At 40.0% G+C, this 13,585-nt stretch overlaps 1 protein-coding gene across 1 annotated transcript; it reads left to right on the top strand.

Moving 5' to 3' along the window:
• Nucleotides 1-1,228: 1,228 nt before the first annotated feature.
• On the top strand, nt 1,229-11,751 carry LOC100893173. The gene is made up of 4 exons (XM_003728078.3): nt 1,229-1,396; nt 2,496-2,788; nt 4,484-4,618; nt 11,397-11,751. The coding sequence occupies exons 1-4, from the start codon at nt 1,390-1,392 to the stop codon at nt 11,541-11,543; spliced, it is 582 nt and encodes a 193-aa protein (XP_003728126.2). The 5' UTR covers nt 1,229-1,389; the 3' UTR covers nt 11,544-11,751.
• Nucleotides 11,752-13,585: the final 1,834 nt, after the last annotated feature.

Raw genomic sequence — 13,585 nt, forward strand, 5'->3', positions numbered from 1 at the left:
AGGGTCCAGTGGCTTCGCCCCCGAAAATCAGGGTTTTTAGGCATTAAAATACCGTCAGATAAGCATATTTAGATAGCTTATTTGTGATACTGGCAGGTCACTAAATGGCGGGGGGTCCAGGAGGCAGAGCCCCCCGGAAGCTCAGGGGTTTTAGGTATTTAATTACGGTCAGATGAGCATCCACGGGCCCGCCCAGGGGCCTTAGGTGGAGTTCAGGAGGCAGAGCCCCCGTAAAATAGGGTTTTAGGCATTTAATTACGGCCAGATTAGCATATTTCAATACCACCTTTGTGACATTGGCGGGTCACTCGTTTTGTTTTCTTTGATTCTTTCTTTGTCTATTTAACATACTTTTTCAAAATCGTGAGGGGAGGGGGGCGGAGGCTTGACTCCCCGAGCCCCGACGTTCTGCATGCCTTGACATGAAGGCTTCTAAATAAGCATATTTTTCGCCCGACTGTAAATTTGGGAATTTGTAATTTTCCAACAAACGCATAAAAAGGTACGGTTTACCCCAAAATACCGGAAAATCATGTCATTTCAGCAACATTAGTAAATCACTGGTATCAAATTAGAAATACCCCCCCCCTCCCAACCACTCTCCCTTATGAGAGCGCCAGTCTTCAGGGGCTCATGTCTGCTCACCTCTATGATAAAAAACACACGATTTCCCATCATCTCACAATATTTCTAAGATATGCGCGTATCGCTATTATAAAAACCTCCATTGATGAATGGGGCCATGCGGAATGTATAGGAAATTTAAATCCTGTTAACCGTTCTTTTCTTTGAATAGAATATAATTTATATGTGATTCAATTCAGTTTTTATTGTTTGTATGTTCTTTTGTTTGAAAAATGCAAACCCTCTTTTTTTAGCGGGGCGTTTTTTTCGGTTGGGGTGAGTGCCCGCCTGCCCCCCCCCCCCCACACTCCCGGCGCTTATGATGTCAACCATTCAATCCGTTCCAGCCTCACCTAGAAATATGAATTCTACGTCATAGGTGATTACGATGCAGGCGTTTATGGTTGTTCCAATGTCAAGTGCACCGATAAGATAGCATTGTTTTATTTTGGGTGAGACGCAAGAACGTCAATTAGATAAGAATATTAATTATGACGTTTCTCTCATGATACTCGTCGGTATAGTGTATAAAGAGCGCAGTACCATCAAACAGAGGACATTAACTCGGTGAAGGACACGTTCGCCAGGCGCGTAAAGATTAAAACCGGAGACTGGAAAACAAACGGTGTCATCTTTAAAATACTTTATATAAATATTACTTCAAGTGAACAGTTTGGTGGATTTGGACCTATCTCAATACCTCTAGACTTAGGCTAGCTTACATTTGTGTACAAAGACTAGACAAGAACTGAAGAAGTGAACGCAATGGAAGGTAAGCTATATATTGTGTGAAGTGTCTTGATCATTTCAGATTAGCATCATGTATTATTATTATACTTTGTCTAGATCAAAATTAAAAACCTATCTAATGGAAAAGGCATATTCAACCTGAACCTAGTTCTTAAATTGTAACCTTACCTTGTTATCGTTTGTTTGTATAATATCACTTTAAGCTTGTTCTCTTGCCATTACTCTGTTTAGTTTTACTTGCAACAATATTGTAAAGCGCTTTGATATGAATCTCATACGAAAAGCGCTATATAAGTAAAACGTTATCATTATTCTTATTACACATCTGTATTAACTTTTCTTTTTCTTGGTATATATTGTGCAATCGGAACCATTGTCAGTTCAGGAATCAACAGATAAATATTAATAGCTGGTCACACGGCTATAGTCCCTATGAAGAGAGCCCCAACTAAGCCAATCGAATTATTATCAGATTAATATCACGAATCATTATTGTACTGTTAAATTCACTTAATTCACTTGGTATTTGGAGGTGTAGTTTTTATACGTATAAGAACCCTGGATATCAATCGACAAAATTTAATTTAATGTCATTTATTTTCCTTTTTTAAAATGAATTGATGGTACATTGCAAAATGGAGTGGCAACCAATGGTTGAATTGTTCACTCTTTGCAAGCAATCTTTAAAAATACATAGAATAATACAAGTTGTACAAAAATAATGCAAAGATTTTAATAAGGTATTTCAAAGGTGCTGATTTGTTAATATATTTTAAATATTTTTTTATGGTTTTATATTGGAGGGAAATCTCTACATAATATCTACAAACAGTTTAATATAAATTTAACGAACGTCTTATTTTTTTCTGTCATCCTTCTACTCCGCCACCCCTTTTCTCTTATCTCTCTCTCTCTCTCTTTCTCTCCCTCTTTCTCAATCTCTCCCTATACCTCTCCTTCTCTATCTCTCTCTTTTCTCTCTATTGCTCTTCCTCCCTCCCTCCATATCTGCCCCTCTCACCCGACCCCCCCTTGCCCACTCTCCCTCTATTTCTACCACTCTCACTATGCACCCCCTTTCTCTCTCTGTTCCTCTCCTCTCCCTTCTATCTGATATGTAGAAACCAAAGTTAACCCATACGACCCATCTACCGATGGGACCAATGTAGAAACCAAAGTTAACCCATACGACCCATCTACCAATGGGACCAATGGGACGTACGTCCCGCCTACCAACCCGACATACGACCCGTCTACCAATGTGGCATACGGCGACGCGGCATACGGCAACGCGGCATACGGCAACGCAGCATACAACAACGCAGGGTACCCCGCCGGGCCCACCGCCCCGATGGATGGAAGTGCTCCTCCGGCATATAATCCTGCTCCAATGGTCCAACCAATGACTGTTGGCGTAAGTAGACATCTTCATACTTTAACCCGTTGACTACTGAATTATCTAATTCCCATAGACTTAACACAGGGTCCACCACGTTCCAGTAAGCAATGGGTTAAATTGCACCAAAAGAAAGCCCTTCGCATAAGCCTGGAATGTCAATATCGTGCCCATTCTGCCCCATTGTTTCAAAAAATTGAAATTTCTTAATCATTTTGATTTGTGCTATTACTCCATTGCCCTCCTTTTACTTTCAAAATAAATTACCTGTAATATTTTTTAGATGTTCAGTCTTTTTTACCAGATACATAATCACAATACCTGTTTTAAGGCTTTTTTTTTTATTTATTTATTTATTTATTTTTTTTAATTTTTTTACTTATGGCCAGTAAAAACAAATAAGGTAATGAAATCAGTACGACATAACTTCCCTGTGATTTGGAACTCCATCCCTAAAGATGTCTTTGAATGCAAGTCTGTTAATTCTTTCAAAAGAAGTTGAAGCAGTTTCTTCATATCAAATATATAGGCCTATAGTTATTTATCTTTTGTTTATTTTTGTGTTATAAGTTTTTTTTTTTTTGTTTGTTTAGGGCCGCTTGGCTAATGCCCGGGAAATGATAGAAATGAGGGTAAAAACACTTTACAGTGCGTCCCAGAAAAAAGGGAGAATTATCGATGTTTTATTATAACTTAATCACAGTTATAATTAATAATTGACACATATTTTTAAAGCCTATATCCTCTTCTTTCATTTGATGCAACTCATATGATGCAAAATTCACGCATGAGTTATTGAAAGCAATTTGAAGAGAGGAAACCAAAAAGTCATTTGGCGGACAGAATCTAAATTTCAAAGAGAAAGTCACATTTCTAGAAAGTTTATTTTCTGCCCTTTCATATGACACCTCAATCAGCATAAATGAGCTAGAAATAACAAAGTTCTGTTCGTTTAAAGAAGTGCTTGCATTTTCATAATTTGATTAAACGAATTCATTTTCACTGGCTGCCTGCCATAGCAACAAACAGGGTTCACAAAAGACTTGACTCCGTTTCGTTGATGATACGTCATGCACACACAAGACGAAAGACTTAATGCATGGCTGATCGTCAACGAAACGGAGTTAAGTCTTTTATCAACTATGTTTGTTGCTACAGCAGGCAGCCAGTGAAAACGAATTCCACCCTTAACATAGTTACGCGGGGGGGGGGGTAGCTGTAAAGAAATGAATGTTACTTTGATTTGAATATAAATATGCAGTAAGAATTATATATTTTATTACACAATAAAAAGTTAAATCTTATTATAAGACGTATACAAACAAAAATAAAGTTATTTTTCAAATTGATACCTGGGGGTGATCACGAAACTTGTCACCGGTGACAAATGACAGTTTTTGTTATAAGCTACTGAAATCCTAGCTCCTGATTGATTATCAGCAGATTTGTCGCTGAATTTTGTCATTTGACGTTGAAAAAAAAAAGGTTTTGTGAAACGGGTCCCAGGAATCGAATGCTTGATTCACGTCTTTGACTTTAGTATGAGGTCAAGGTGAGGTTACTGGATAACAAATCAAAGCATTTATTCTTTTTGAAGCATGTTTATGGGTACCCTTTTTTCATACGGACTGTATAATGCAGAAGAAAATATATCCAATCGAATCCAATCTAATCCAATCCAACACAATCTACCCCTCTCTTTTCTCTTTCCAGGTACCTGTCACTACAATGATCACACGACAAGGCTTAGCGCCTCCAAGGCCACAGAGTTTCATCATCCATAACGTCCTGATGCTACTCTTCTGTTGCTGTATCTTTGGGATCATCGGTGTCGTGAAAGGCTCACAGGTAAAATCATGTCACATGAACTATTATCCTACCACAGGGCTAATCCCCATTGTGCCAAGCCACAAATCCCTCCAGTGCCAAGTTTATTTTGAGATAATCGGATTAACGCGATGGTACTTTCAATAGCACGTGCGAAACATTAGGCACAGTACAATGGGCATGAACAAAACTGCTATTATACGAATGCTTGCAAACATGCAAGAAGCAGCGAAGCGGTAGCTTGCTCGCGTGTACAGAGCATTTTAACGGTAGCGTGCTTGCAAGATTATGGCAGGATATGAGTTAATTATACAGAACTCGTGTCTTTCAAACCTGACACCCCTCTCCCCCGTCCCCCTTCATTACTCGCCAAAATCATTGACCCGACTTTTCATTTCTTTCATTTAAACATTCAAGTAAAAAAAAATATGCAAATTATAAAAAATGTACATATCTTCTTAAAGGAATACACGAACGAAGAAGCAGATATACAAAACAAAAACTAGACACGAGGGAGAAATTATGAGTAAACATGGACAACTAGTTTTTGGATGGGGGAAAAGCAGAAGCCCAAGTAGCTTATCAGGAATAATTCCCATTTAAAAAAAATAATATTACATTTAAAACAATGTAGGCAAATGGGGGGGGGGGGGGGGGGGTCTGATCATTGGAGTCTTACCATTACCGGGTTAAGAAATCGTTCTAGAAACCATTGCTTCCAAACACACCGTTTTTTCCTGAAATATTTTCTAAATATAAACATGATGAGAATGACCAAAGTTCGAACAGATTATGCAAATACAATTTTTCATTTACACAGATAGATTAATTAGTAATTTGTTTGCATTATTGATACTGTACAATGTCTAGACACTGACGTAGTAGGTAAGCATTACATCATATCATCACTTTATTCAATATTAAAATCGAACAAAGGAACATAACATAATCATAGGTACATATCGCAGGCCTCGAATTACATCAAATTTGGGTCAAGGCCACTTTTTTGAGAGGGCACAAATCCACTGAAAGGGGCACAAATCTATCCTAAGGGGCACTAAGGCCAACGTGGAAAGTGCGCGTAAAATCACCTCACGCCGTTGTTTTCAAGGTGGGGGGATATGTGCACCCAGGGGCGGATCCAGGATTTCTTGGGGGGGGGGGCCCACTTTTTTTTTTTTGTCCCAAAAAAAAATCGCAACGACTCAGCCAGCCGCTGAATAAGCGGGGGGGGGGGGGGGGGGGGGTAAGAGGACACTTTTTTTGTTTTTTGGTCTCGAAATTTGAAAATTTGACATTTTGTTCCCGTTGGGGTGGGGGGGGGGGGGGGTCACCTTTTTTGGATCAGCCATTGGCATAATTTTTTTGTGTGTGTGTGTTTCATTTAAAAAAAAAAAAAAACATCACAAAAAAGGGGGGGGGGGGGTTGCTCCAAAATACAGACATAAAAAAAAACCGAAGGGCGGGGGGGTTCAACGCCCCAAACCCCCTCCCCCCCCACCTGCGTACGTGCCTGCTCGTCTGAATACAGTTCCCCCTCTTTCCGCGCAAAGCGCGGAAGCTTTTACATGTACGTTTCATTAAATCATTAGAGAAAGAAGAGGATTCGTTGTACCGTTTTTTACTCTTAATCCTCGTCTAAATTCACCCCCCCCCTCCCGCGCAAAGCTTGGAAGCTTTTACGTTTCATTAAATCACTAGAGAAAGAAGACGATTCGTTGTACCGTTCTCGACTCTTAATTCTCGTCTGAATTCAGTTCCCCCCCCGCCCCAATCCGCACGCGCGAAGCACAGAAGCTTTTACATTTCATTAAATCATTAGAAAAAGAAGACGATTCATTGTACCGCTCTCGACTCTTAATCCTTGTCTGAATTCAGTTCCCCCCCGCCCCAATCCGCACTTGCGAAGCGCGAAAGCTTTTACGTTTTATTAAATCATTAGAGAAAGAAGACGATTCGTTGTACCGTTCTCGACTCTTAATCCTTGTCTAAATTCAGTTACCCCACCTCCTGCGCGATCGAAGCGCAAAAGCTTTGACATTTAATTTAATTATTAGAGAAACAAGACGATTCGTTGTACCGTTCTCGAAAATAATCCTCGTCTGCATGAATACAGTTTCCCCCTCCCGCGCAAAGCGCGGAAGCTTTTACGTTTCATTAAATCATTAGAGAAAGAAGACGATTCGTTGTACCGTTCTCGACTCTTAATCCTTGTCTGAATTTCAAAAATGTTTTTTGTCTGCTCCTTTTTCTTCATACGTCCTCTTCCCTTTCTCTCCTCTCTTTTTTTGGCTTTTTTTTGGGGGGGCGCCCCCACTGCCCCCCCCCCCCGGCTTCGTGCCTGCGGTCAGATGAACATCTTTTGATACCTTGTCCGCCCCCGGAAACTCATGGGTTGAAGGCAAAGTACGGTCAGATAAGCATTCAGGGGCCCGCCTCAGGGCCCCTGGTGGAGTCGAGGGTGCAGAAACCCCTGAATTTCAGGGGTTTCAGCTATTTGATTACGGTCAGATGAACATATTGTTATACTTTATTTGTGACACTGGCAGGACACTGATTGGCGTGAGGTCCAGCGGGCGGAGCCCCCAGAAGATCAAGGGTTTTAGGCACTAAATTGCAGTCAGACGAGTATCAAGGGGCCCTTGGTTGGGTCCCGGGGGCAGAGCCCACAGCCCACGGAAGCTCAGTGGTTTTAGGCGTTTAATTAATGTCAGATGAGCAATTTTTGATACCTTATTTTGTTGAGAAACTGGTAGTTAACTATTTTTTCTTTCTTGCTCTCTTTCTTTCTATTTCTCTTTAAAATGCTTTTCAAAAAAAAATTGGGGGGGGGGGGGGAGCTGGAGGGAGTGGGGAGTTTCCCCCTTTGACGTTTCATTGAATTATTAGAGAAAGAAGACGATTCGTTGTACCGTTCTTGACTCTTTTTCCTTTTCTGAATTCCAAGGGAAGCGCGGAAGCTTAGACGTTTTTAATAAATTATTAGGGAAAGAAGACGATTCGTCTCGACTACCGGTATTAATCCTTTTCTGAACTCAATTCACACCCCTCCCGCGCGATGGGCGGAAGCTATGACGTTTTAATTAAAACGTATGGGAAAGAAGACGATTCTTTGTACCATTATCTCGACTCTTAATCCTTTTCTGATTTAATTCCAGACCCTCCTCCCGAGAAAAATCCAAGTTTTTCACTGATTAAAAACTGTGAAAACGCACCAAAAAAGGTCACAACGCGAAGTGAAGATGTTAAACCAACGATGGGTAAACAAAACTTCCCGATATTGATTGGTCCAAATAAAAAGGATGGATTGAAAAACTAAGCCTTAGTCATTACGGTTTTTGTGCCAAACGTTTCAGTCATTTGGATGACATTCTTTCATATCTCCGTATCGGCAATTAAGTCCCGCCAATTAATTTAGGAGTTCCATAGTGGCAATTAAGTCTCGCCAATAATTATTGTTTTTAGATCTCCGTAGGGGCAACAAAGTCTTGCCGATTATCATTGTTTTAGAGCTCCGGAGGGGCGCCAAAACCTTGCCGACTATTATTGTTTTTAGAGCTCCGTAGGGGCAACAAAACCTTCCGGTAATTATTGTTTTTGGAGCTCCGTATGGGCAACAAAACCTTCCGATAATTATTGTTTTTAGAGCTCCGGAGGGGCAACAAAACCTTGCCGACTATCATTTTTTTTAGAGCTCCGTATGGGCAACAAAACCTTCCGGTAATTATTGTTTTTAAAGCTCTGGAGGGGAAACAAAACCTTGCCGATAAATATTGTTTTTAGAGCTCCGGAGGGGCGCCAAAACCTTGCCGACTATTATTGTTTTTAGAGCTCCGTAGGGGCAACAAAACCTTCCGGTAATTATTGTTTTTAGAGCTCCGGAGGGGCAACAAAACCTTGCCGACTATTATTGTTTTTAGAGCTCCGGAGGGGCAACAAAACCTTCCGGTAATTATTGTTTTTAGAGCTCCGGAGGGGCAACAAAACCTTGCCGACTATTATTGTTTTTAGAGCTCCGTAGGGCCAACAAAACCTTCCGGTAATTATTGTTTTTAGAGCTCCGGAGGGGCAACAAAACCTTGCCGACTATTATTGTTTTTAGAGCTCCTTAGGGGCAACAAAACCTTCCGGTAATTATTGTTTTTAGAGCTCCGGAGGGGCAACAAAACCTTGCCGACTATTATTGTTTTTAGAGCTCCGGAGGGGCAACAAAACCTTGCCGACTATTATTGTTTTTAGAGCTCCGTAGGGGCAACAAAACCTTCCGGTAATTATTGTTTTTAGAGCTCCGGAGGGGCAACAAAACCTTGCCGACTATTATTGTTTTTAGAGCTCCGAAAGGGGCAACAAAACCTTGCCGACTATTATTGTTTTTAGAGCTCCGTAGGGGCAACAAAACCTTCCGGTAATTATTGTTTTTAGAGCTCCGTATGGGCAACAAAACCTTGCCGACTATTATTGTTTTTAGAGCTCCGAAGGAGCAACAAAACCTTCCGATAATTATTGTTTTTTTAGAGCTCCGGAGGGGCAACAAAACCTTGCCGACTATTATTGTTTTTAGAGCTCCGGAGGGGCAACATAACCTTCCGATAATTATTGTTTTTAGAGCTCCGGAGGGGCAACAAAACCTTGCCGATTATTATTGTTTTTGGAGCTCCGTAGGGGCAACAAAACCTTGCCGACTATAATTGTTTTTAGAACTCCGGTGGGGCAACAAAACCTTCCGATAATTATTGTTTTTAGAGCTCCGGAGGGGCAACAAAACCTTGCCGATTATTATTGTTTTTGGAGCTCCGTAGGGGCAACAAAACCTTGCCGACTATCATTGTTTTTAGAGCTCCGGAGGGGCAACAAAACCTTGCAGATTATTATTGTTTTTGGAGCTCCGTAGGGGCAACAAAACCTTGCCGACTATCATTGTTTTTAGAGCTCCGGAGGGGCAACAAAACCTTGCAGATTATTATTGTTTTTAGAGCTCCGGAGGGGCAACAAAACCTTGCCGATTATTATTGTTTTTGGAGCTCCGTAGGGGCAACAAAACCTTGCCGACTATCATTGTTTTTAGAGCTCCGGAGGGGCAACAAAACCTTGCCGATAATTTTTGTTTTTAGAGCTCCGGAGGGGCAACAAAACCTTGCCGATTATTATTGTTTTTGGAGCTCCGTAGGGGCAACAAAACCTTGCCGACTATAATTGTTTTTAGAGCTCCGGAGGGGCAACAAAACCTTCCGATAATTATTGTTTTTAGAGCTCCGGAGGGGCAACAAAACCTTGCCGATTATTATTGTTTTTTGGAGCTCCGTAGGGGCAACAAAACCTTGCCGACTATCATTGTTTTTAGAGCTCCGGAGGGGCAACAAAACCTTGCCGACTATAATGGTTTTTGGAGCTCCGGAGGGGCAACAAAACCTTGCCGATTATCATTGTTTTTGGAGCTCCGGAGGGGCAACAAAACCTTGCCGATAATTTTTGTTTTTAGAGCTCCGGAGGGGCAACAAAACCTTGCCGATTATTATTGTTTTTGGAGCTCCGTAGGGGCAACAAAACCTTGCCGACTATAATTGTTTTTAGAGCTCCGGAGGGGCAACAAAACCTTCCGATAATTATTGTTTTTAGAGCTCCGGAGGGGCAACAAAACCTTGCCGATTATTATTGTTTTTTGGAGCTCCGTAGGGGCAACAAAACCTTGCCGACTATCATTGTTTTTAGAGCTCCGGAGGGGCAACAAAACCTTGCCGACTATAATGGTTTTTGGAGCTCCGGAGGGGCAACAAAACCTTGCCGATTATCATTGTTTTTGGAGCTCCGGAGGGGCAACAAAACCTTGCCGACTATCATTGTTTTTAGAGCTCCGGAGGGGCAATAAAACCTTGCCGACTATTATTGTTTTTGGAGCTCCGGAGGGGCAACAAAACCTTGCCGACTATCATTGTTTTTGGAGCTCCGTATGGGCAACAAAACCTTCCGATAATTATTGTTTTTGGAGCTCCGTATGGGCAACATAACCTTCCGATAATTATTGTTTTTAGAGCTCCGGAGGGGCAACAAAACCTTGCCGACTATCATTGTTTTTGGAGCTCCGGAGGGGCAACAAAACCTTGCCGACTATCATTGTTTTTAGAGCTCCGTATGGGCAACAAAACCTTTTTTAACATTACAAGTCGGGTTGGCTTACGATGACTATAATGTCGGCAAAACTTTTGTGGATTAAAATATTGTGGCCGTAAACGGTTTGATTTTGAAAAGGGCATTCCGGCCAGTGAGAGGGGCATTGCGGCAAATTGCCGATTGCCGGTGGGTAATTCGAGCCCTGATATCGAAAAGAAGGTGTGGGATCCTAGCCTGGCACTATACTTTGGCAAGATATTAAATCGACATTTGTCACTCTCCACAAAGGTGGTAATGGGTACTTGGCAATTGATGGGGTTTAAGTAATAGCACAATTGCCAAACTATTATAATCGTTATTATCATTCGTATCATTAATATTATTTTTATCGTTATTATCATTCTTATTATTGTTATCATTATTTTTATTAGTTATTCTATTATTGGTATTGTTATTGTTGTTATTACAATCATTATAGTTATTCAATTATCATTTTTTTATTGTTGTTGTTATCAATATTATTATTGTAATTATCAGTTTAAGTATTATTATTTGTATTATCATCATTGTTATCATTATTTGTATTACTACTATTATCATGATTATTATGATTATTAGCATTATTATCACTATTCTCATTATTACTATTATTATTATCAATATTATTATCATTATCATTCCTATTGTCTAGGTTGATAGTTTCTATATTCAAGGCAACTACGATGCGGCCAATGCAGCGTCTCTCTCAGCCAAGAAATGGTTCAACTGGGGATTGATTGTCGGGGTTGTTGTTTATGTTGTCGCCGTGGTTACGTGGATGATTCTTATCTTCAGCTAAAGTGAAATACAAATAAAAATAGAGATACAATTAAAATGTATTGAACTCTTCTATTCATTCATATGCTACAAGAAATGCAAGTAGTTTCCTTATACCCATAGCTACGACTTTTTTTTTTTTTTTACAAAAACGGATAACCTTCAATGGACCTTTGTTATGGAGTCGTCTTCCACCTGACATCAAAAATTGTTCTTCATTGTATTTATTTAAAGCTGATACTCTAAGACAATCACAAATACTGAGACAATTACATAAATAGAAAGTTTTTAACCCCCATAATAACACCAAATGGTGTCCACCCGACAAAACAAGTTTAGAATAATGAATTTATTCGAGTAAACTCTACCAAAATATCTAAGTCTGAAACCCGGAAGTGCACGTAGAGTCGGGCCTCTATCCGTGACGTCACGAACGGGAGTCGTGGGCTCAGTGAGAGTGAATGGCAGTGATATCCCTACGTAAATGCTATCCTGTCAGAGCTTAGATTTGTTGTTGTTAAGGAGTATATTTGATGGATTTTCTGTTTTCATTTGAATGAAGAATAACGAAGCAACATTTTCCAGTCGCTGATTTCTTTTTATATCCTCATTTTCACCTATTTGGTAGAGATTTAAGACGAGTACTGCTTAGGAATTAAAGTTAAATCGTGCACTTATGAATAGGCGGATGCATTATAAATTATTGTCATCAGATGTACATGAGCAGTTTTGTAAAACGAATAGGTCTAGAACTATGATAGTACTTATCATAGATGTGTGTGACTGCCTCAAAAAAGGATACAGTACCAGTTAAACATTTTATGTTGTAAAATATCAAACTTGAACGAGATCATGCAAGCGCGCTTCCTCTATAATATTTTGGCGAGTGATGCGGCTCTTGCATGAACGTTCGTGGAGCGAGCAGAATCGGGAGGTAAGACCAAGCCGCTGCTCTAGGCGCTGCTTGCTTGTGATGGAACGTACGTGCGCTAGTTATATGTTTATCGGCAATTGCAAGAGAATGAAAGTGACGTTGCCAGCTAAGAAAAACAACTAACAAAGACTTGCTCCTGACTACCGGTGTCAGAATTGGTAGATGAAGGATGTTCATGGCCAAGGAAGGCGAAAGACATGGGAAAAAGGAAGAAGAAACCATCGGGAGATCGCTGCAGTGTATGGTAATGAACTGTGCATGGGTAGACAGCTACTGTTCACTCCGTGCCTGGGCCGATTTCAACACCAAAACAAAAATTACATGGTGAAAATATCGACTAATAGCACATCGTTGGCATGTATATGTCATAATTTTTAAAAGGGGAATTGATATTAATACTATGAAGTACTAGGGGAAGGTAAAGAATTGTACATAGAATTATGATTTATTAGACTTTTCAGCCTTTGAAACAAAAATATGCAGAAAATCGTATCACTCTGCACATGTTTGCTATGGAACATCCGGGTGCGTGAATATACTCTCTCCCGGACGTGAGGTCATAAATAGTAGACCAGCGTCGTGACTGATTTTCTATGCAAAGAGAGGCGGATATTTTAGACATTTCAATTGAGGATTTCGAGTAGACAGAATTTTTTTGTGATATACTAAGTAATTGAAAAACTTAAAAATAACATATACTTGCCGTAGGTAACAAATTAAGGGACATTTATTTGCTTAGAGTATCAACTTTAAGGCTAAGTTAAGATTATTCTTGATAAGTAACCCATCCTTTACAAAATTCACATATAGGTAGATGCACCCCTCCCCCTGTCTTTGATATTTTTCTCCCTCTTCTTTCTCGTTATTGGTACAACCTAATCAGTTTACCGTATATTTACTTTTAAGTTTTAATTATGTAATTGTTTTTGTATTATTGGGGGTAGTCCTCGACAATCATTTTTGATTTTTGACTACCCCTTCCACATTTGCTGATTTTTTTATTTTTAAAACATACATTGCTCCAACTGGAGTCGCTTTCATATATAACGTAACTGTTCTATTATTGTATTGTATGTATGTATTTTACTTTATGTAGCTCCCTATGTTTTGCATTTGTGGAGAAATAAATT

This window comes from Strongylocentrotus purpuratus, unplaced genomic scaffold, assembly GCF_000002235.5.
Source record: "Strongylocentrotus purpuratus isolate Spur 01 unplaced genomic scaffold, Spur_5.0 spur5_scaffold_20, whole genome shotgun sequence".
Lineage (NCBI taxonomy): Eukaryota > Metazoa > Echinodermata > Echinoidea > Camarodonta > Strongylocentrotidae > Strongylocentrotus > Strongylocentrotus purpuratus.

Bases quoted from the DNA above. Each gene is read 5' to 3' on its own strand.
- LOC100893173 (XM_003728078.3), top strand. The intron at 2,789-4,483 runs GTAAGTAGACAT...TTCTCTTTCCAG, and splicing joins TCCAACCAATGACTGTTGGC to GTACCTGTCACTACAATGAT. The intron at 4,619-11,396 runs GTAAAATCATGT...CCTATTGTCTAG, and splicing joins GTGTCGTGAAAGGCTCACAG to GTTGATAGTTTCTATATTCA.